Source organism: Lonchura striata, chromosome 3 (assembly GCF_050655825.1).
Source record: "Lonchura striata isolate lonStrDom1 chromosome 3, ASM5065582v1, whole genome shotgun sequence".
Lineage (NCBI taxonomy): Eukaryota > Metazoa > Chordata > Aves > Passeriformes > Estrildidae > Lonchura > Lonchura striata.
Genome location: NC_140705.1, coordinates 72,417,884 through 72,442,200, shown reverse-complemented (window position 1 = coordinate 72,442,200; position 24,317 = coordinate 72,417,884). Strand labels below are relative to the sequence as shown.

The window sequence follows — 24,317 nt, the reverse complement described above, 5'->3', positions numbered from 1 at the left end:
ACAAAGCAGTAAAAGCAAAGTAGGATATTGTTTCTCTAACACACAGATGTATAGACGTATCATGAAATATATACTAATAATTCCTTTCCAAAGTCTGTGAGAAATCAAGCCTGTCAATGAAATTAAACAGCAACAGACCTGAAATTGTTAAAAAGGAAATTTATACTGCACAGAGTGTATAATCAATCTCCAGAGCTCTCAATAGGAGGAAAATTTGGATTAAAAATCTGGGATATTTATATGAATAACAATAATATTTGCAGTTATGTTAGGGCAAAATAAACCATGCAGGCACAAAGGCAGACCCACCCATTTACTGCCAGGGGCTAAGAATAATGTTTTCCTTCTAGGAGTGCTAATGTATGGTTTTTAATGATGAATACTTGACACCTTCCTCTAGTGAATTTGATACAGGCACCTTTCAAGAAGTAGGATAATAGATTAGAAGAACTTCTGGTTTAATCAGCACCAGGTTTCTTTTCCTTCAAAGTCCCCCTTCCTGATCTACAAGGGCGGTCTTCTCCACAATGGAAACAATGCTGTGCCAAGTCATTACATAGTTATATTTTTTTTTCAAACGGCATTAGAGAGCAGATGTTCCATGCAAGCATTCGAGCTCTTGCTCTGCGGATGTCTGCAGCACAAACTGAACACTGACTATCATCCAGCTATCACTCAAGCAAAACTCCCACTGAGCTGACCAAGATGAGGGCTTGGCCCACTGACCGTGATAGTCTGTGCAGCTCCTGTCCCATCGTGTAGATAGCAGGGAGTACACACGTATGTTAGTATTCATGATGTATTATTTGGTCTGCCTGATGTGCAAAATCACAGGCATAATCCTTGGGTTGAATTACTGCCTTTCTTTCTGGAAGAAAACATGACAAATCTGCTTCTCTTATAATGCTGTGCGCTCATCTTAACTTTTCAGAATTCAGTGACTTATCTAAGTTTACCCAAAACCCTCACATTTTAGAAGACGTCAAGAAGTCTCATCAGAACTTAATTTTAGGAAGGTTCCAGGATTTCCTGATTTTCTGGCCCAAAACCAGTCAGATACACACAAGATATAGCAAGTATTTTAAAGGTGATTAAATTTTACTAGGTGGGAACATGATGCCCAGGGAAATGAAAAAAATTCTGCCTAGTATTACTCATATATTAGTGGTAGAATCCTCACCTGCTCTATTCAGCTTCCCCTTGTGAGAAAAAACAGCTTCTCCACAGGACTTTCAGACCTTCTTCCATACCCATATCTTTTTGGGAGCCGTATGTGTAGACTCTGTATAATTTTTAAATATGTATTTTTACCAGCTTACGCAAATACTTTTGAGTATATTCAAAAGTCTTAAAAAAGATAGAGCAATGGACACAGGTCAGAGGATGCCACTGCTTTAGGTGAACCTGTTCATTCGCAGCAATTCTACTTGTTTTGGTCCTTCCCTTCTGTTTTTCTCAGAGACCCTGTATTAGTGCTGAAGTGCTGCTGTTATGTTTTCACACATTTCCAGTAATTTTATTTTCCTGTCTTTAGTTTTGTGGGAGGTTGTTTGGTGCCATGAAGAGATTTTTTTCCCCATAGAACCATAAATAAGTGCTCATGTTCAAAACTCTCATGAAGATCCATACCAAAGAGTTTACAAAACTCTTGAGAAAGTGGACAATAAGTTCTTGACCACACTCCATTAGCTGAATAAGGTCAGTCATTGATGTCCTTGCAGCTGTCTACAAGACTGAACATTTGTATTGTTTAAAGGACTCACCAATAAATGTTCTGAAAGCTACATGGCTTTCTTGTGTAGTGTTTCAAGTACACTCATGGGAATAAAAAGCCTAGGAAACCAAATAGCTGGGGTATTTGTAAGGCCAAGAAAAGTTAGACCTTGTGTCCACAGCTCAAAACTGGCATTTTGACATGCTTGGCATGATTTTTCCTAATGCAATTCAAATTCCCCTCCCTGTGAGTTGTTTATATTCATAGGAAAGATATCTCATGCTAAGAATTATTTTATTGTATTTTATTCTCTTTGGTTTGTGATGATTCACTGGTTCCTGAAATTCTCCAGCAGGCAGGCAATCCCGACTCACACCAGTGAATCCCAATGACTCAGATGGGACTCAGAAGCAGCAGTTGCAAAATAAGATATATTTGTTCAAACACATGGGCCAAATACAGAGAAGCAGGACAGAAATTTCTCATTCACAACGCTATAAATAAAATTTGTGATTGTTTGCCAGATAAAGACTTCATGGGGAACGATGTCTTGTCAGAGATACTAGGAAACCTGCTGTTTACAAACTTAGAAGACAGTCAGTGATGTTTTAACAAAGCAACAGATTTCTTGGTTTGCTTGAAATAACCTGGTTTACAGCAAGACAATAGGCTTAGCTAAGGGCTTAGCAAAATGGAATATTTTCTTTAAAGAAAAACTGTAACTATAAAAAAGGTAAACAGATTTTGGATTATAAAACCTTTTTACAGTTTATTTCCTATTATTAATTTCTAAATATATATATATATATATATATATATATAAATGAGGATCTGACTAAATGAATCAGGACAACAACTGATAAATGTCTGTCCTTGTAAACAAATAAATAATTATTTACAATCTTTGGCAAAACAAAATGAAATTTCATTAGTCTCACTCTCTCACACACACTTGCAAGGAAAAAAAAAGAAAATGAAATTTAAAAACCCATCATAAATAATTTACATAGAATAGGAAAATTATGATACAGTCCAAATATTAACATCTTCATCCCTAAACTGATGTTTCTGTCTGACAAAACAAAAAACCCTACACAGCCATTACTCATTATATTTCATGAAGTCATCCTCCCTTCCACTTGGAAATTGGGGATGCCACTTGAAACATGAAAAGAAACTGAAATATTTAAAAACCTCATGAAGAGGACTTGTGAAAACAACAAAATAATCCAAAACAAAAGAAAAACCAGCAACAAAACAAGCTAAAAATTTTTTAAAAATTGATAATATGAATACTATAAAATGTGCAATAAAGCCAGCAACTGTTGATTCCTTTCTAATGAATACAGCCACAAAATCTATTTCAAAGGAGAAAAAGTTGATTGGACATTTAGCTCACTGTGCCCTAGAAGAAGGCAGAGGTACTGTATTCTTCCATCAGGTATCCCATCTATGAATAAAATTACACCAGCCTGTGTTATTTTTATGAACAACGCTCATAAATCTTAAACAAAACAAAAATGTTAAACATGTCTATATGATTGTTTATCTGAGTAACTGTTGTATCTGTTTAGAATAAACACTGGTACCCCTTCAGCATTATTTAAGAAGTTCTATATACAGCAGACATAGGTAACAATACAAAAATATTAAAATAAGGGTAACTGGATATATATATTAAGGTTCCATTTGTAAATTCCTTATTATTATTCATTTAATTTTAAAGTATACATGACTATAACCCATGGAACTATACTTAAGTGTAGGCCATGCTTTGACAATATCTACATATTGTGATCTGCTTTCAAAAATTGGTTTAAAATACCATTATTTGTGAATTTATTGATGGATCATTATTATTATTTGTGTATTGATGGATTATATGCTTTAAAATCAATTATCAGAGAAGGTAGCTTGGCATTATAATCACAATAAATACTAACAAAATATTTATAAATGGAACCTTAAATTCATATGTTACCAAATTAAGTAATGGCAAGCATTGCCGCCTTTTCAAAAACCCACATCAGGTTTCAGGATGTCAAAGTGCTTTTTGCAGCAGAGGTGGAAAAGTGGTTCAGGTTCATTTTGCTCCACATAGTCATGGTATATTCTTTATTACAAGGCAATGCAGAATATGATGAAAACACGGCAACTGGACATAATTTTTTGAAAGTCAGACAATAGTGATAGCTTCAGATGTTTAAATAAATCACTCTTCCCTTTCACATGAGAGTTTCTAGTTCAATTCTGTTTGGCCTAAATAAAGCCCCTACTAAAGAATGTTTTAGGTTGCAAATTTGACAGTTCTACCAGTAATAATTTTAAAGAGTATTACTAAGAGCATCCTTAACAACTAAGCACCTTTTTGAATCAAGAAATGTTTATAACTGATCTTTAATATCCAAAGTAATTTTTACTGTTGGTGTGACCCTCCATTACTTTGCTAAAATTAGACCCAGAAGCTCTGTGTTACAAGTCCAGTCTTGATCAGAGCTAGGAAGTGTCAACCGTACACCCAAAAAAATTAAGAGATATTTTTCCTCACTTAAACATAACAACTGATAATCATCATCCCCCCTCTTTTTCTCCATATATATAAATACATTAAGTAATTACATTTTTTTATATGTAAACGTCATTCTTTAAAAAAGACAAGTAAACAAACACATTTTGCTAAGTTTTCACTCTACAAAAATGTTCTAACGTATCAATCTGCTTTTGCTTCAGTGGTGGGTCCGACATTCACGTTTAGGTTTCGTTAGTCCTGGCTGTGAGAAGGCACTTGGGTGGAAGGGTGGCTGAAACACTCCTGGCAGCTGGGAGGATCCTGGAGAGTGGAGCATGAGGAAATAGGACAGGAGGTACACAAAAATAGAAACTGGGAGTACCAGGGTACACTGAGGTGTCTGGGTTGCATAGCATCTACAGTACTTTGCTGGTAATGCAGCAACCACTGCTCAAGCATCTGAAAGAAAAGGGAAAAGTATATTAATTGTGATTGGGTTTTTTTTGTTTAGGAAGTCAATCAAACAAGAACTCCACCATGATACACTTAGGAGATGTAGCACAACACCTTCTGTTCTTCATTTTTCTACAAACAGGAGGACATACTGAAATAGCCTACAGAGGACAGTGGATATACAGAGAGAATTCTAAGCAAGTCTCTCTCAGAAATTTCTACCTTATTTTTTCCAGGTGGATAGTATTAAACATCTGGGGTTTATTATTCAAATTGAGATTATTCTAGGGGCAAGCATTTCACCAAAGGTTTATGCCATGCTATGATACTACAGATTGCTTTTCATTTAGAGGATACTTTACATTTAGACACTTTGTGCTTGTTCCACAAGTTATGAAAGGCTTAAGCATCTTCCAAACATTTTTTTGTAACTAACCTCTGCATTCATATTTGAGGTCAGAGAAATAGACCATCTCTTGAGAGAAGACAAAAAGACCTAATCGTCCACCAGCAAAAGTTGTATCATAGATTGGTCCAGAATCCACCATGACTTGTTTCCCTTCATAAACCAACACTCTGTAAAGAAGAACATAAATTAAACAAGGAGGATAATACAGCATCCAGTGTAAGAGCTGGTAACAGTCTCTAAAAACTGGAACAGAATTAATTTTAACAAGGCACCAGAAAACCCAACCTCATTGCAGGGATCACTTCTCATCTCTATCTCACACCCATGTGGCTGGCAGCCATAACACATTAATCAAAAGCAGTAGGGCTGCTCCTTTAGTGTTTTCATGCACACCATCTGCAAAAGATTTCCCAGTTCTTTATTTAGAACAGTCATGTCTCCTGGAATGAACTATGTCATGTACTAGCATTCACTGATAAGCCCTTGTCCCAGTGAACTCAGGGGTTAGCACACAACCTTGTCACATCACTGAACAAAGCTGTCTTTGCAGCTGTGTGAACAGCTGATTTACTTATCTTTAGGTGCAAGGGCCAACATCAGAAATTGTAAGAACCATCGCTTTAGTCAAACAAAGCATTAATTGGAGACATGCTGAATCTCAATTTCAGACATTTTAAGAGCTTAGTGAAAGCTGGAAGGATTTGGACACAAAGAGCTAGACTAATAATATATTGGAAAAGGAGAACTTGGTTTCTTTGGTTCTTGGGGGTCTTTTTTAGTATTGCAGGTATCAACCCTGGAGACAAAAGACCTCTAAAGTCAGCACTTCATTTTCTTTCTTTATCAGAGAGACTACATTTCCACAAACTTGGATCCTCTGCTTCTCCTGGGAGACTTTGAGATTGTTAGGCTCTCAGTCTCCTTGGCCAAATGAGAAATTACTCTATAGTTGGTTAATTAGACTAGTCTTTGGAGTCAGGGATTATTGTCCTGCTTCAATTGACAATGCATTAGTTATACACAGCAAGATGGCTTCACATGAGGATCACAACCCCTGAGCAGCTTCTAGAACTCAGTGGTTAGGTAGGGGCAGACTTCTGTTTAGACAGAAATGCATGTCCAGCACTTGTAATAAAGTGTTCTGTTTCCTGAAAAGTGCACAAAGATAAGTATGAAACAGCTCCCTCAGATCAGTATTTTATGGACAATGAAAAGAAGAGTAAAAAAATTATAGATTTTCATGTTAATGTAATCCTATTTAATAGAATTCTCAAAATATCAAGAACCCGAAACATATGGGAAAGAGTTTAATAATTCATTGAACCCACCAGAAAAATTACATAGCTCTTATGTTCATATGGAATTGATATTTCTGTACAAATAAGTTGTTTCATGACTTCATTAGTGAAAAAAATAATTAATTCATTTTCTATCAGAACACCCTTAAGTATGGAGAAATTTAGTGCCCCAAACCACAGAATTTGCTATGTTAGATTAATCTAATGTGATACCGGTGGTAACATCTTTTGTTTGACACTATGTAGATTGTATAAAGGACTTTACAGGTAAACAGCAACATGAATGAAAAAAAAAAGTTTCTTTTTGACCTATATCAGTCAATTATTTGCACTGCAATACACTGAAGGAAAAATAAACTTCTTTCTTTACAAAACCACGTAACTTAGTCTATCCTAATTTGTCTACACTTTGTCTTTCACAGACAAATGAAAACCTCCTTCATGTAAGCACAAGCAAGACCTTTGGCGGTAAGGCTTGACTCTACCCCATGAAAAATATCCTTTACAGTTCCAGTAGTTAGTAGAAGATAAAACTGACATGAGCAGTTAATGCTCAGTCTTTGAAACATCAGCTAAAAACAGCTGGGCTCTACAGAAAGTCATTTGCCACAGCTCCTTGTGTGCCTTACAGATGTGCTCATGGCCACTTCTGCACTGTCTTGTATAAGACACTACAGGAGACAGGATGCTGAAGGAGACAAGCCCTTGGCCTACTTCCCTGAGGCAATGCTCATGTTTATAATTATTTTCATTCACTGAAATCCCTCATGCTGGGGAGCAATCTCATGTTCTAATCTTGCTTTGAGTTTTGCTCACGAATTTTTGGTCTCCTTACAGAAAAGCTACTGAGAAAGAGGCCAATTTTTTTTAAGGGTATTTATCTGATATAAATATTGAACCATCCAGATTAAATTACATATATCTGAAAAGGAAAATAAATTATTCTGAAGATTATAAAGTGTTCCCAAAATGTTGGACAGTCACAGAAGTAACATATTTATCAGAAACAACTATGAAACTGGTAACAGCTTTTAAATCAATAGAGACAAAGCATTGCTACTAGAAAATGTAGAAGTACAGAAATATTTCTTACTTTATCAATCCTGTTTTAGGCCTATGAATCAAGTGCCACCTGTAAGCAGTATAATCTTTCCAGCCAATGTTCTTGGGATCATGCCACAAAGTACGCACCTGCAGTAGGAATACAAATGCCTTATTAGAAACACACCATGCCCCAGTAACTCTACATCCACCACAGCAACTGCCAAAGCTTACTTTCTGAGGAGTATGAAACTGAAAATAGCTTAACATTTGACTGTATCATCAAAATACTACTTTTATGGGGTGAAAGTAATGGAAATTTCTGCCTTAAACTGTCGATCAATTATTCTCCTGCTGTTTCATAGCTAGAGTCACTGAAGACTGTTAAAGCATTGAACCTTGACTTCCCTTATGACATCAAAGAATCAGCTGAATTGGAAGAGACCCACAAGGATCATCAAATCCAACTCCTGGCCATGCAAAGGACCATCCCCAGGGGTCACATGTGTCCAAGAGTATTGTCCAAATGCTTCTGGAACTCTTCAGGTTTGCACATACACACAACCAGGCTGACAGAGTTGATGCTGAATGAGTGCCTCCAGTGAGGGAGAGGAACTGCAGCTTGCACAGATGTTACTGCCTGTGGCTGCTCCTTAAAAATTCCCATTCAGTAACAGTCCTGTGAATTCATATCCACATGTGAAGCCCTACTAACCTAATTTCCAAAATGAACAAGTTTTTTCCATGGTTCAACCCTATCTGGAACAGCAGCAGTTTTTCTCTCTTTTTTCAATGTCTTTTCTCTTTTTCTGTCACTGTACTCTAAACCACGTGCAATTCAAACAAGCTGGAACACCAAAGAAGCAAGTGCCAATACAGAAGCAACAAAGGATTTGTGCATAACTGAGACATCGCTCTCATGTTCCTTTTGATCACACCTCATCTTCCCTTTTATGTGACTGTCTTTGAAATACAATGAATGTTTTACTATTGACACTACTAATAAGGGAATTAAAAAACACTGATAAACATCTGCAAAAATTGAGGTGTGAAAGGAAATTTTTTAAACATGTCCCTTATCTTTAAAATATTGTTTGCCTAAAAGTGCATCTCTCACCTGTCCAGGGGTGTTTCCTGTGTGCCAGAGAGCATTTCGTAAGTGCTCACCAGTACCAGTTGTTGAATTCACTACTTTGAGCGACACACCAGAATAGCCATAAGCCCTGGTGGGTTTGTCCTCCCAGTAGGTCTGAGTGACCTGCTTCCACATCAGAACGTAAAACCGACTGCTGGACTGGTAGCCAAAGACAAAGCCAGCGTAGTCATCATCACGGTCTGTGTTAACATAGAATGTCCCGCTGAAGTCAACAGAGCTGAACTCATCGTAGCCTGGAAGAAGACAAGAGAGACAAATCACTGCATTACAATGCTGGATCCAGTTACACACACCCAAGAGTCCCAGCTACATCCTGAATTTTGGTAGGAGACATAAGTGGTATTTCTCAGTTCCCCCACCTGTAGAAGTGGAGGTAATTACACTTGCCTGCATGAAGACTTCTGGAGAGAAATAAGTGGCTTACAAGGGGCATTGAAGACAGCAGACACTATACTTACAAAATTTTTTCAATTGTATATTTTATGTATGTTACAGTCACTGATGAGATGAATGGACAAAAAATGCAGGCAGCATTGCGCTGTTTATACTTCGGGCATATACACTGCCTCCATTGTAAGTCCAACATTTGCAGCACTAAAAACATGCATTTGTGTACCTTTTTTCCTACCTTTTCTACCATTTTATCAACCTTTTTTTCCCTTTCCTTATCACAGAATCACTTGCTACTTTTCCAGAGGTGACAAAATGATACTCACCTACAGCTATTCCAGGATCAGAGTTAGCAGTCTGTACCAGTTCCTTGCCTTGGTGGCGAATAACCCAGTTGGGATCAATCTGAGCCGTTCCCTTGGGGTCCAGAGGGACCATCTGGAACTTTCTGAAATCAGTTTCACTAATGGCATTGTTTTCAGGGCACACATCATAGATATCTGGAACATTGTCATTGTCAAAGTCATCTTTGCAAATATCACCTCTCCCATCACCTGTAAGCAATGTGAATAAGCAGAGGCAATTGTTAGCAATTTATCCAGCCCCACTTTATACATCACTTTGGAATCAGGGTGGGAAAAGTTGGAAGTTTGCTGTGTCGATGTAATTCACTAATGCTTGCATTACATTTTCAGTTTAATTTGTTCCAGATGTGGATATAACACCACATTTAAATATGTGATGCGCAAATCAATTCAAAGAATAGCATTAAAATCTTAATCTTCCACACATTACATTACTAAATATTTATATACTGTTGATAATATTAAACTATTTTTCAGACTCTTATCACTGTCTTAATATTCTTTCTGCAACAATCCATCTAAGATGTTCCAGATTGCAGATGCGTCACCTCTATGTCAAAAGAAAGCAGGGAGAATACATGCTTAGCCACTCTTCCACTTGTAGGTAGAACAATATGACTTATAAATAACATAGTGCTTCAAAAAAATGTATGAGAAAAGAAGGCAGCACTTCATTCAACAGGGTTAGCCTCAGAAGAATGAAAAAATTAAGTTTTGTTATATGGATTGCAGGAAGTTTTTAGAGAACAAAATGTACAGCTCATCTATAGTTATGCTTCTGCTCAACACTTTTACTACATGAAATACTTTAGAAAAACTAAAAATTATTTCCTTTCTTAGTTTACCTATAATATTAATGGACACAAGGAGACATGACTTGCCTCAACGAGCAAGAAGTGAAAGGAGGCATTTATAAAAAAAGCTCATTGCCAATGACTATTATTCTATGCCATACAATAGCACAAAGACCTGAAAATATTGTAGAAAAGCTTGGCTAGACAAGCATAGAAACAAATTCCCAAATGGCTCCAATTTTTACAACAGAAACCACTGGATATTACATTGGGTACTAATGCAAACCCAGTGCTGCCGACTAATTTGTTTCTATCCTCACATAGCAGAGCATCTGATTTTTGGGCTTTTTTCCCCAGTGTTTATGACTGCCCTAAGAACATGGGAATTAACACAGTGGGAAACAGCAATGACCCAACTCAGTCAATACTGACCTACTACTAGATACTTCACAGAAAAACGGAAAGCAACGTTACCATGACTAACCAACGCAGCATTACCCAAGTATGGAGCTTTCAGACAAAAAAGCAGAACAAGTTTTAGGCAATAGCCAAAAATGAAAAGAGTAATTAGAGAAAATTGAAACATCTAGTATCTCAGGGCTCTGTGCAGCTCAAATATGTGGTGAAATGCTCCCATTTTCCATGCTGGCTATCTGCCATAGACAACTCCAAATCCTGACCAGCTGTCTGTTCCTCCACCTGTTTGTCTTAGCACTCATTGGAGAAAAGGGAATTAATTTCCCATTTTGTTTCCTTTGCCAAATCAAAGAGATAATTCACAGAAGAATCTAATTATTCATTAAAAGTCCAGCTGATGCTCATTTGGTAGTGAGTTGCTGCTGACAACATTCATTCCCTGTCAAGGAAAGTTAGAAAGTGTTTGTTTATCCAGTCACATCCAACAGCTCTCTCCAGGGCCTCATCTTTATATGCTAAAACTAACATCTTCAAGAGCATGGGAACAATTTTTTGCTCTATCTACCCTTTTTCCAAGATTTCTGTTGGACCTGCTGCTAATGACAGTGATGAGCTGGCTAAACTGATTAAATATCTGCTTTTTCTGAATCGATAATCCATACATCAATGTAGTTTCCTTTACAAAAACCAGGTGATAGATGACAAGCTATATCAGCTTGTGGTCACCCTTATTCTGGATTTATGAAATTAAGGGGCTATTCCAGGGACTGGAAAATACAAAGATATTCTGGAAACATACAGGACTGAAAGGTTATTAAAATTAAGAGCTACTACTGACTACCAACCAGAAACTTCCTACTGACAGCAGTTGTCTTAGCAGGCAATCAGACAAGGCTCAGCATTTTATCTTTCTAAATGTACATAAAAACATATTGTGTAGGTAATAAATTCTGCTTTCAATTTCTACAGCACAGCCATGGAACGGCTCCATCAAGCTGTATAACTTGGAACAGAAACTGCTTACCTGCATTTGTTGCGAGGGTCATTATTGCAAACATATTTGGTGATTTTTAAAGGGTCATAAACATTTTCAAAATTAAAATTGCAAAACTATTGCTATTTAATTATTTAAATAATACCAAGCACAGAGAAGTACTGTCTGAGGTGACCAACAACATTTTACAAAAAAAAAAGGAAAAAAGGGCAATTACATATCCATTTTTTTAAACTGTGACATGTATATCATCAAGACATATTTAAAGCAGTCTGTAAAGACAATTTGAGAAAAGTTGCTCAGGAGTCAATTAAACAAAAAGATAGACTTAAAATATCCTGAAGAAATAGTCTATTTTTCAAAATAAAATACAGTAGTAAACCATTTTTTTTCCATTTTAATTTTCAGATGGAAAATGAAACAGCTCACTTTTCATTTTTTAAAGTATTTGTAATTCAAGATATTTTAAATACTTTCTGACGCTTTTAATATTTCAATTAAATGTGAAAATAAGAATCTTAACAAAAACATGGATTTTTCTGTTTAAAAAAAAAACTGTTAAAGATTTTCTCCTATAATTAAGTATGTGCATGTTTGAGCTCCTGTCAAAGATGTTTCCTAATGCTCTAACCCTTGATCAAACTGACCAGTTTAGTTCCATTGAATTCCATGGTGTCTCAAATGTCAAAAGAAGCTTGGTTTGATGCGAAGTCTCTCTTCACCAAATGTTAATACTACAAAATCAAAATCAGATACTAAGAAGTAGATGAAATTCATATGACCTTGCTCTTACCATCTGAGTCTTCCTGCTCAGGGTTGTATCTGAGGCGGCAGTTGTCCCTGTCATCTGGGACACCATCATTGTCATCATCAGAATCACAGGCATCTCCTTTACCATCCTGATCATGGTCAGCCTGGTTAGCGTTGGGGATGTAAGGGCAGTTATCCTGGTTGTTCTGGTGGCCATCTTCATCTATGTCCTCATTATTGTCACACTGGTCACCAACAAGGTCATTATCTGCATCAGTCTACCCCAAAAAAGAATTGTACAGAATAATTTTATTATTTTTACTCAATACAAAAGTACAGCATGGTACTTAATTGTTCAACACTTCTCTTCAAGGGCTTCTGTAGTGACAAATATCACAATGACAACAGTGCTAAAAGTACAAGCATAACTTCAAGCTAGTATGGCAACTTATTCTTCTATCAGTGGGTAAGATCTGGTCCCCAGAATACTTGCAGGACATGGCTTTACTTGCAGATGGATTAAAGCAATCATCACTGTACTTCCCTTTCATCTGATACAAAGGAATCTCACAATATGAGATGTGAAAGTGAGCAATATAGATTCACCTTTTCAGCTGTTCAGTACAGGGACTGATAGCAATTCCTATCCTATTCCTGTGGTCTTTTCTCTGCCCTTGTTTTGATGTTACCATTAAGGAGACTATATTCGTCATTTACCTGGTCTGGATTATGCATCAATGGACAATTATCACACTGATCACCAACTCCATCACCATCTGTATCGCTCTGGTCTGTGTTGTAGACATAAGGGCAATTATCCCGTTCATTAAAAATGTCTAGGGGAAAAAAACCCAACAAAACATTAAAAAAAAAAATCAAAATAATACAACATACAACACAGACAGCCACAGACTGCAGGAATCACCAGTGAAGAAGCAAGGGGCTCAATCTTTCTGATTACAACATTGCTACAAATAGTTAAAACTAATATTAGAAAAAAAATTATGGTATCAATTTTTCTTATTATGACAAAGTTTTCTGTATGTATTTTCCTATGGAAGAATAAGGCTTGATTATGTCTTAGAATGTAGTCCTTTTCATTGTATAACAGATAAAGGGGTGGGGAATTTTTTTAAATAATTTGTTTTGGATTTTAGTCCCCCACTCTAAGAAATGGCATGGAATGCACAGCTATATCAGGTTCAAACTTCTGAACTTTTATATAGAAACAACTGTATTAATATTCAGCTGCCTCAGCATTAAATAATTTTACCAGAACATGTTCATCATTAGTTGTATAGTATGCCAAATTTTCAAAAGAAACTGCTCCTCCTCAGGAAACTTCATTATAAAACCAACAGTCTACTTCAAAATTGTAAGATGAAAAGAAACAAACACATGTTGGTATATCTGTCTGGGAAAGATAAAAGGACCCTTCCCTGTATTACGTTGTCCCTGTAGATTTGCATAATCTTTCAGCCAATAACATATGATTGAATTTTTCTTCAAATGCAGAACTACCACGAGTACTAGTATGAACCTGATGATCAGAAGGAGGATGAGAGAACTTCCAAATGTTCAGAAGCTAAAGTCAAAAACATCCAAATGTTTAAAATCCAAAGCTACATTTCTTCAACTTTTAGTATTTCTGTATCCTCATACATTTGAAATGACAAAGGGATATGATTTTTAAACAATATTTAAGTGTTTTTCTCCCATCTTAATTCTGATCAAATGGGGATTATAAAGGAATGTACTGGTGGAGGAAATAAGCACTTTCTAACAATATTTTAAGACATGCAAAAAATGCATATTTAGATTACTGTGAGTTTTGCATACTTATACATTCATAGAAAAGCAGATCATATTACTATGGATATTGTCTTTACTATGTGAATATTTTGATGTTCTTTTCCCTCCCTAAAAGGAAAAGGAAAAGTCAACAAGTGTTATATTAGACCCTGATTACTTTGGAACACAGATGAAAGAAAGTTGTTTTTGTTTTTTTTTTTTAAAGATTACACTGATAAAGACTCACTGATTTATTCTTTAGTAATATTAATTGTAGTCATTTAGGGACTGTATGGACAACCACACTACACAGGGCAAATAAAATTCAGCCTTCTGTCTTCTGTATTTTTGAACTGCTAGACCAAATTTTATTCCACGTATAAAACCAAGTAGCCCGTCTTACTGGACATAAACCAAAGTGCACTTGTGGAACAGCACCTAATTCTCAAAATTGGTAAATCATACCATCTCCATCAATGTCCACAGCACAGGAGTCACCCTCCCCATTGTTGTCTGTGTCAATCTGAGCAGGGTTGTGCACATAGGGGCAATTGTCACAGCGGTCACCAACTTCATCTTTGTCATAATCAAACTGGCGAGGGTTGAACAGAAGAGGGCAATTGTCCTAGTAAGAAAAAAAAAAAAGATTTCACAATATAAATCACAATTCATGAGAGCATATTATGAAGTGGTAACTCCTGTTCAGCTTGGACAGAATTCAAAAATCAAATATTGATCCATTATTTTTCAGTGGACAAGCTGTACGTATACTGAAGGTCATGGTAGTAACAGGATGGCATCTGGACAGCCTGGCTCACTCATACAATTAGAGGCAAGTAAAAATCTTATGCTGTTCGTAAAACAATTTCTAGCTACAATTTAAAAAATACACCTACTAAATGATATTTCTTTATCAAATTATTATTTGGGTTGTTTTTTTTTTTTAAGTTTTCCAAATAGAGACCAAATGAACACAGCTCTTACCCAACTTTAACCATCTGAAGCTCTAGAGCATCTAGGTTGCCTCTGAAGGGAACAAAGAGGAACAGTAAAATTCTAATACCAGTTCCCTTATCCTAAATATGTTCTAAAAAGCCAGGGTAAGGCAAACTCTCAAAGTGCCTCTTTCTGTTGATTGTACAAGGCAACGGTTTTAGACTACATGGCTATCTTTTAGGCTCTGCAGGTAAATTAATTTGTCTTCTGGGCAGATCTAAAGGATCTTGTTTTGGAACTTGTTTTGGAAACAAGTTTTGGAACTTGTTTTGGAAACAAGTTACCATGAATAAAAATAACATCATATATATATAATATTTACCAGCTTTTCAAACACAGTAGACTTGCCATTCTTCCATTACAATATAAAAAAATCCATTACCACTTTCCATTAAACTGTTTTAATGTACATAACTGAACTCAAAACCGATACAGAGAACATAATTCCAGGGGCTCCCCAGTCTGCTTTGCTCTGCACAGTACTACTCTCCTTTGACTGAATACAGCTTTACTCTGCACTACACATCATTCAGGGAAGGAAGTGCAGAATAACTCAATTGAAGATCTGAATAATAAAGTTCACATCTATTGTAATGGTTTTCCTTAAAATCAGATTATTAGGTCAAACATACGGCAGAGAGATACACATCTTACTTTGTCATCTTCAACACCATCATTGTCATCATCCTCATCACAGGCATCTCCTTTGCCATCTTTGTCAAAGTCTTCTTGGCCAGAGTTAGGCAGAAGGGGACAGTTATCCTGGCCAAAAGAAATAATCAATACATTATGTTTACATTATGTCAGGATAACTTGCCTGTGCAGAAGAGTAGATATGGTACACCAGAGACTATAAAACAAGAGCAATCAGCAAAGTACTTTTTAAAGTGCCTGTTTTTTTGTTGGCAAAGGTAGTATTCATTTGCTGCTTTCATATTGTAAAGTAAGAGAAATGCAGCTGCAAATGACTCTGTTTCCCAGTTGCTATTAGTGTGACATTTCTAGTAAATTTTAGAGGGAACTAGCAAAGAACAAACACACCACACGCACAGACACGCACTCTTACAATAACTTTTTGTAGACAATTCATGAGATATATTTGAAGATCACATAAAAAAATCACCAGGTTTTGTTGCCAGAAAAATAAAAAACCAAGCCAAGAGAAGGTCTTCAGAAACAGCTGTTCATATGGAAACTTACTACACAGCAATGGAAAGTACTACACATCAATGAAGGGGAACATTCTAAGAAAGGATTTTGAAAAAAGTGTCTTATACTGTTCTGCAAAAGAGTACCTTTGCACTCATGTGGCTTTAAAAATAGGAGTCAAACAGACCTCTTTGTTTTGCACCACAACTTTGTAAAGAATTATTTTGTATAAACACATCTTAAGTTACACTGAAAAATAAGTAAAATAGCTTGCCAACCTTTTAATATCCCCCTTTTTTAAATACTAAAATCAGCTAAAATTGATTGCAACTCTACCACTTGCTATGAATAAGTACATCTATGAAAACACACTTATTCTCATTTTCACTCACATTCCAGATCTACCTCACACAAAACTGAATCTGACAAAAGAGTGCACAAATACCTCTTTTGTAACACATACTCTAAAAAATTAGAATTATAGTCAGATGTTTTCAATCTCAGTTCTAATAGTACAGACAATTTAAGAAAAAGAGTACTGGAAATATTGTGATAAATATCAAATCCCCAACATTTTTATCAAATACCTGTGAAGAGTCTTGACTGTCCACCTTAACACTGCTTTCCAGTAATACAAAAAATGTTTTGAAATAATGAAAGAAAATAGTCACAAGAGTAAGTTAATGTTCAATCATTATCAGCTCAAGGAAAGAAGTTTTTTTTAAATCAAATTACTCAGCTAGGAGATTTTATAAAGAATACAAGGGCCTGCAAATTTGTGGTATTTTTAAGGGTTCTTTTTTGGCAGGTGGAGTGTACTTAAATGAAGTACTTGTGTCTATTAGATCAACACATATTACACAAAATATTAAACAAACTTTGGAAACAGTTTTTTCTGAATGGGTTCAGCATGTTGTATCTAACCAAAACAAATGCTTTGTGTTACATCAAGAGTGAACACGTGCAAATTCTGATGACAGGAACTGAAAGAAATATATATGAAGTGCAACAGCTAAGTTGGCTGAATCTACAATGAACAAACATCAATTACAGTGAGGAAGACCAACATTTGAGGCGCAAATTTCCATTCATATCTGAAATTCCCATTCATATCTGGGCTGACAGAGCCCAGATGCACACAAGTGACTTAGTCTCTCAAAAAGCCTGATTTCAAACTTTCCTAGCCTCTTGGTCTGTGTTTTAACCACTATAGTAGTCTAGAGATCAGTCATTTTTTTATTTCTTTCTTCTTTTTTCTTTTTAAGCAGAATTTTTTTGCTAGAACTTCTAGAAGATTTATAGGCATATCACTTTAACATGGAGCAGCAAAAATGTTTCAGATCTGGGAAAAGAAACCCTCAAAGACCTCAGAAGAGAAAATCTTGCCCTTAGAGCCATTACTGATTAGCAAAATACTTGAGTGTCTTCTTAGTGAACATACACAGGTAATCCAGTTCTGTCAGTGGCCCCACAGGTAGGTGTTTAAAACTGAACACCTGCACATGCCTTCTACTCTGACAAAACTCCTCCATCCCAGTTGCTTAACTTGTTGCTGCAATCAGTGTATGCCCCTCTGTATTGTGCCTGTAATTCAGCCATCAGCAAGGCTACCACTCAGAACTAGGATCCAGGGGATTGCCTGTCAGGGGTGCCCTTGCTCCTTTAGCTATTTAAGCCATTGTTAAACTGGCAGAGCAACTTTCAGCCTGGTTTCGTACAGCATCAGGGTAAGACCTACAAGGAAGCTCACCATTTTTGAGTAATTCCCACTGGAAGGAAGCTCAGGCCATGAAATCAAGACTTACTGTGCCCTTCAGATGAGCACAGAACCAGGTCTCAGGGAATATACCACATGGACATACCCTATTAAACTGACATGCCACCATTTTTAGGAATCCTGATGCTAATTTTTCTTATGGGTGTAGTAATGTTTCATTGTTCACTACAACAGCACAGCTGCACAGCAAGATTGGATAGGTCCCATTTGCCACATGCAGAGCCAATGTTGGCAGGCAGTTCAGGTGACTCCCCTTGCGAGGGTGAGAGCTGGGATTTCACATCTCTGAAGGGTGAGAGAGGCTGAATCTCTCATCCTGGTCCTGTGAGCCTTTGCAATAAGGAGTACATTAATTAGTCATATTCATTAGGCTCCTACTGTTAAAAATTATCTTGGGCTCTGAATCCAGTTGTCACAGAGTGTGGTCTGCTTAACTCTTTAAAAACAAGGGTAGTTCAAGACAGCATTTTGAACTCTAGCCCTTATATGGCTGTCAGAGTCTTTTTACAAGCCCTGTACATAGGATTTCACACTCTCCTGGGCCCTGAGATCCCTGCTTGGTTCTCACTAGCTCTGTGCTTCACACCCATGCTTTAGGCAACTCCTGCTCAGTGTCCTAACTCCATTTACAAGCATCCCAATTGGCCATGTGTTCTGAGTAGGAAAAAATCCAAAGCAGAGGACTCTGTATTTAATTTGGAGAATCCCTTATTGTATCCTACCAGATTAAGTGAATACACATTTCATGGCATCTCCTAGAAAATGAGCATGTTGTAACAGTCAAAACTTACTGAAAGAAACCACCAGCTTCATGAATTAAAAGGGTTAATCACAACTTCTTAGGAAAAAGTGAAAATGTTGTTAACACATAGCATTTTATCAACCTTTTTTTACCTACCTTCACACAGTGGTATGTTGCATTAGCAGCACAGACCAAGTTATTATTAGGCCAACCATCCAAATCTGAATCCTCGCCACAAATGCGTCCATCACCAGCATAACCTGTTCTACATTCACATTTGTACATTGGATCACTGAAATGGCCCAGATAGATGCACTCTGCAGACTTGTGGCAGCTGTGTGTCTTGTCCTTGCACGGATTCTCAGGTTCACAGACCTAGAAATGATGGAGCATATTCACTGAAACCTGATAATCACAGCCAGCTGTGTGTGCCTCAGCTTCTTCAAAATCAGACCAGTTAGAGGTCTGAAGACAGGAACTTTGTTTTGAGATTGTGGTTAATAAATTATACTGCTCTCTCAGTTCACAACTCCAACAAATATGTACAATAAAAATAATTAAAACAAACCACAGAAAAAATTGGACATTATTTAAAAAGCAATTAAAGTGGTTAGCAATTTCAAACTGTATCTAGCATGCTTCCAGATGTCATTAAACCCCAGAAATTCATTGCAACAGAAAGGCGATTGTACTCGCCTCTTTTCTTTAGTGCTTTGCTTGACAGTATAAAAGGACAATTTTCTTAAATCAAAGAGACCCTAAGGAATTCTTGTATTCACCTCACAAACGGTTTTGTTACCTCTTCCTTATCACTATATTTGTCATTGACAGTATTTGAGAATCTTACACAGATGATTGACACGTAGAGTTCACAAGCTGAGCTAACCACAGATTGAATCAACAGCAACAAAGAGAAGAAGGCCAACCATGACTTCCAATTTAACATTTTTGTCTTTTCTAGGAAAGACTAGTCTTCAACCTCACTTCTACTTCCTGCTGTCCTTCACCACTGATAAGCTTTGGCCCAGTGGAATTTAGGGAGTGAGAACTTCAGACATGTGTCTGATACCACTGCTATTAACAGAATCATATTTATGAAAAAAAAAAAAATCCTAATTCTTCAGTTTCCACTCTCCATAACAGGTATGTTAACCTCAGAGAAAGGAATGCAAAGCAGGGAAATGTTTGCTCCTGGAATTTTAGGCTCATTTGATACAACTGTGAAGACACCTAAAAAAATCAAACCCTTAGAAAACCCAATCCCAAATTCAGTATTTTGTTACTGAAACCAAAAATACACTGAAACAACAGTTATTTCAAGCTATTTTTGTTTGGTACCCAAGTTTATCTTATGCCATCATTCAAAGATATTTCAGATGAGAATTACTCAAAGCCATCAAATTCCCTTTGATATCACTTACTTGCTTCTCTGTCTTGGCAACTTCAAGCCCTACTCCATAGGGCTGACTTCCTTTATAGCGTGGAGGACACGGCAAGCAGTGGAAACCCGGATTTGTGTTCACACAGCGATGGACCTGATTCACTTTAAAGCAAACATCTGACACAGCTATACACTGCAGGTTAAGAAAGAAAAAAAAAAGGAGCAATCAATTAGATGGCTCTGTAATTCCCAAATAATGAATTTGTCATGGTGATTTCCTGATGTTAATGGAAACAAAGCCAATACCTCATCAAGATCCTCGCAGAAGGTACCATTGCCAAGGTATCCTGCTGGACATGCCCCACAGGACCAAGACCCATCTGGGTAACTGTTGCATTCTGCTCCAGGAAAGCAAGGATTTGACAAACACCCATCTGGCAAAGACACACAAAACTGAAAATTAAATAAGGAGCATAAAAGGCATGTAAAACTTCATTTAAGAAACAGGTATTCTCTGGTCAGTAGCTTAAATCACACTTGCTGCAATGGACTCTTATGAAACCCCTGAAGTTAGGGTTAAGTGCATTTAAGAAAAATTACTATTGATTTGATATGAAAAAATTAGATTGCTACACCCAGTTGAATACATTAGAGCATATTCAATCCCTATTTAAGAAAGGCATACTTCTTCAAGAAAGTTGGTATTGCAAATATATAAAAAACCCCACTAAATAGCACTCAAAATAGTTAAATGTCCTCTACTGAAACAAAGGTATAATTAGCAGATTCCTGTAGTGTGACTTGATAATGACCCATTAAAGAGATAACAGCAATAATAGTGACTCAGACTGAGTAAAGAATGAACACCAACCAATTGGGCAATCCTTCTTATTGCACATATCATGTTGCTTGGTATCTCCCACACATGGCTTTCCTCCATACTGTGGCTCTGGACTGTTACAGAGCCGAGACCTCTCACGAATTCCTCCTCCACAGGTGACAGTGCAGGCAGACCACGGAGACCAAGGACCCCACTGGCCATTCACTAAGATATGTAAAAGAACAGAGAATCACAGGCAATAAAGTGGGGATATCTGGTGCCAATGACAACCCTTCATCAGATCGCTGACTAGAGACAGTTCCTCACTATGTATGTGGAAAGATGATAGCAGACGTTTGCACTGAGATAGCAATATTTCAGAAACTAATGAAAAATACCCAACTGTTTCCTAGGCATTTTTTGGCCAATAATTCAGAAGACCAAGCCATGCCCATTAGATATGCAAAGAGAAAAAAAGGAGGAAAAATTATATAAAAGGAAAGTGAAAGTGTATGGAATGAAAGGTCTAAAAAAGGTTTAAAAGTGTAGACAAATAAGAAAGAATTATAACAGCAATTGTGTTGAATGTGTAAAAAATGTGTGCACAAATATCAAAGAAATCTGGCTATTGGGGGATTGTATATCTATTCCTAACAAGTACAGAGAGCTTCCTTTTAGAAAGGAAGTGTTTATTTTTGATATGCAGAGACACATCACTAAAATGGAAATTTCTCAAACTCTTAATATTTAAAGCCAAATTATAATTTGCAAGGTTTACAAAACCTCTGACTGCATTCTTGTCTTCATTGTCAAAACACCTTTGTGTGTTATTTCACTCATAAGATAAAATTTTGTTTTCCATCATTGAAATTCACTGTCATTTAGATCTGAATAAAGAGAAGAAATCCAGCTGGAATATTGTATTACTTTTGATTCAAGACCACAGACATACCTGGACATGGAACCTTCTCACACTTCTCCGTTTCACGCCCATTTCCCACACAGTTTTTCCCACCCATCTGGGGAATAGGAGAATTGCAGAGGCGGATGCGGGTGATATTTCCCACTCCACAGGTAACTGAACAGGAAGACCAGGGAGACCAGTGACTCCAGCCACCATCTTGACGTACTGCCAGAGAAAAGAGGACACATCAAGCAAACAGCCCACCTGCAGCAGTAACACAAACTCACTTATGAGGTTAGCCTTCTAATGAGCCTCTCACTGCATCTGATTAACATCCCATCTCTTTCCCACCATTTCACTTACAAAGCCCAGCATGCCAGCTCAGGTACTCAAGAACAGCTTTCTTAGGAATTTCAGTAACCAATATAAGACTAACAATTATGTCAGATATTTTACTTAAAAATAAATTTTTCCAATGAAACAAATACTTGTTCAAAACGTACATTTGGACATCTAGCAGCCTCAGCTGCTAGATATTGCCTTAGGTATTATATCAGCCTGGATATCACAGGTACTTCCAATAGCATTAACTACTGTATTTCTGGAATATCATCCTTGTAAGTGCCTTAAATAATAAAGTAGTTTGATATTTATCAGAAATCTTCAATTATTACTGTATTCCTGAGCACAGCTAAGTTAATGGAATGGCCCAACAATGATTGAATGGCAGACGTAAACACAGCCTTGAATATCATGTTTACAAACTAAGTGTAATATCCAAACAGAGTTCAAACAAAATACTCCAGTCATAATGTTAAAGAAAGGATCACCCATCTTTTTTTTTAACATAGCTAAGCCCAGAATGTACATACCTATTAAATTGTCAGGAAAGGGAGAAACATTTGAAAGGGGAAAATTGGCAAAGAATCTAATGACAGCTACTTTAATTGTGCATATAGGATTTCTCAGGTGCATACTGTCCTGACTAAACTTGGTTTTGCTTTGAGATGTCAAAAGAAGCTTTTAAAAAGGAAGAAATACATTACTTACTGCGATGATCACATTTCTTAAAGCTGCACATCCTTGTTTGGATGTGGGGGCCTGTACAAGCACTCCTGGTGACATCACATGACCTTCCTCGCATCTGTGTCCCAGAGCCACAGGTAACTGAGCACTTTGTCCAGTCGGACCATGGTGACCAGCCCTCCTCACTGTCATCAGCTGCAGAGCAAGAGGTAAGAAAAAGTGCTTAGCTTTGAAAGTTGCTCTACTATCCTACTTAGAAGATATTACCTTTTCTTTTTCTGCAGAATATGTACTTTAACATGGAGAACTCTCCTTTTCTAATTTTGCTTTACCAAGCTGCCACTGATGGTGCAGAACTATGGTGTAATATAATGAGGGGTTACTTGAGATAAGAATCCTGGATCTTCATGAATTTGTGTGCAGTGTGTTTGCACACTGATCTTTGAAGCAAGAAGCACTGATCTTTGAAGGAAAAACATCTTGTCTCTAGAATGAACTGAGCCAAACTCTGAGTCCAAACTGCCTTTGGTTTCAGAATAGAGGTCAGTGTGATATGTGGCCCCACCTTTGAAAGCTGCATAATGGTGAACATGATCAAGAGTACATTATAAGAATTATACCCTATGCTCTGAATGACTAAAAAAATGTGAAACGTGACTGGGGAGAAACATGCATTTAATATTTTATGCCCAAGATAGCTAAGCAGTTTATCACCTTAATTCTAAGTAACCAATATAATCAATGAAGACAGACCAGATCCTTCAGAGGGTAACTTCAAGCACCCAAGTTATTTTGTATGATCTTTGTATACATACAGTTCTATATTTGATCTTACCTGCCTTGACATCTTAGTCTTTGGCATTATTCAAAGTCATCTTTCTCCTCAGCTAAATACTCACAATGAGAGCAGACTGGACAGCATTCACCTTCAACAAAAACTGGATCGGCACAGGAAACTGCTGGGCAGGTGATTTGATTGCATACAATTTTGGAATCCTAAAGGCAAAGAAATCAATTTACTAATTTATGCTCACAGAGAGGTAAATGAAGGTAGGCATCTGGGGAAGGTTTTTGTTGAAATGCTTTGATTTGTTCTATCATGGACATAGGGACTTCCTTTTTATAAATGTCATTAAGTCCAGCCACACTATAAGTAAATATGACCTGATGTGGACAGTTGAACTGTAACTTCATTTCTGCAGAGAAGAGTACTTCCAAAACCTTACCTGGCAAATGCACTTGGTGCAGCTATCCACAATCCAGCTTTCATTATCTGCAAAGACACGGCCATCCTGCCAGCAAACCGGTTGGTTCTTCATTGTTTTGTTAGGCCCAATCAGTTCCCACATAATTTGGTTCTCTTCAGACTAAAAGATGAATTTAATGAAAACAAACTGTGTATTTCATAAGCAAACTGTTTTAAATAGACAAAACCGAGCTA

At 36.9% G+C, this 24,317-nt stretch overlaps 1 protein-coding gene across 2 annotated transcripts in view; it reads right to left on the bottom strand.

Annotated features, from left to right (window-relative positions):
* Positions 1-3,814: 3,814 nt before the first annotated feature.
* The window catches only part of LOC110477384 (thrombospondin-2), a 30,128-nt gene continuing 9,625 nt past the window's right edge, over positions 3,815-24,317 (bottom strand). For both annotated transcript variants that reach the window (XM_085575450.1, XM_077782099.2), the window contains exons 6-22: positions 24,103-24,243; positions 23,776-23,872; positions 22,901-23,071; positions 21,899-22,075; positions 20,998-21,171; positions 20,433-20,560; positions 20,167-20,319; positions 18,902-19,120; positions 15,732-15,839; positions 14,547-14,706; positions 13,008-13,126; positions 12,334-12,568; positions 9,297-9,524; positions 8,542-8,813; positions 7,477-7,574; positions 5,113-5,252; positions 3,815-4,682 (exon numbers count right to left, since the gene is read on the bottom strand). In XM_085575450.1, the coding sequence (XP_085431576.1) occupies positions 4,675-4,682; positions 5,113-5,252; positions 7,477-7,574; positions 8,542-8,813; positions 9,297-9,524; positions 12,334-12,568; positions 13,008-13,126; positions 14,547-14,706; positions 15,732-15,839; positions 18,902-19,120; positions 20,167-20,319; positions 20,433-20,560; positions 20,998-21,171; positions 21,899-22,075; positions 22,901-23,071; positions 23,776-23,872; positions 24,103-24,243 (2,628 nt within the window). In that variant the 3' untranslated portion in view covers positions 3,815-4,674. The remainder of the gene's footprint in view (positions 4,683-5,112; positions 5,253-7,476; positions 7,575-8,541; positions 8,814-9,296; positions 9,525-12,333; positions 12,569-13,007; positions 13,127-14,546; positions 14,707-15,731; positions 15,840-18,901; positions 19,121-20,166; positions 20,320-20,432; positions 20,561-20,997; positions 21,172-21,898; positions 22,076-22,900; positions 23,072-23,775; positions 23,873-24,102; positions 24,244-24,317) is intronic.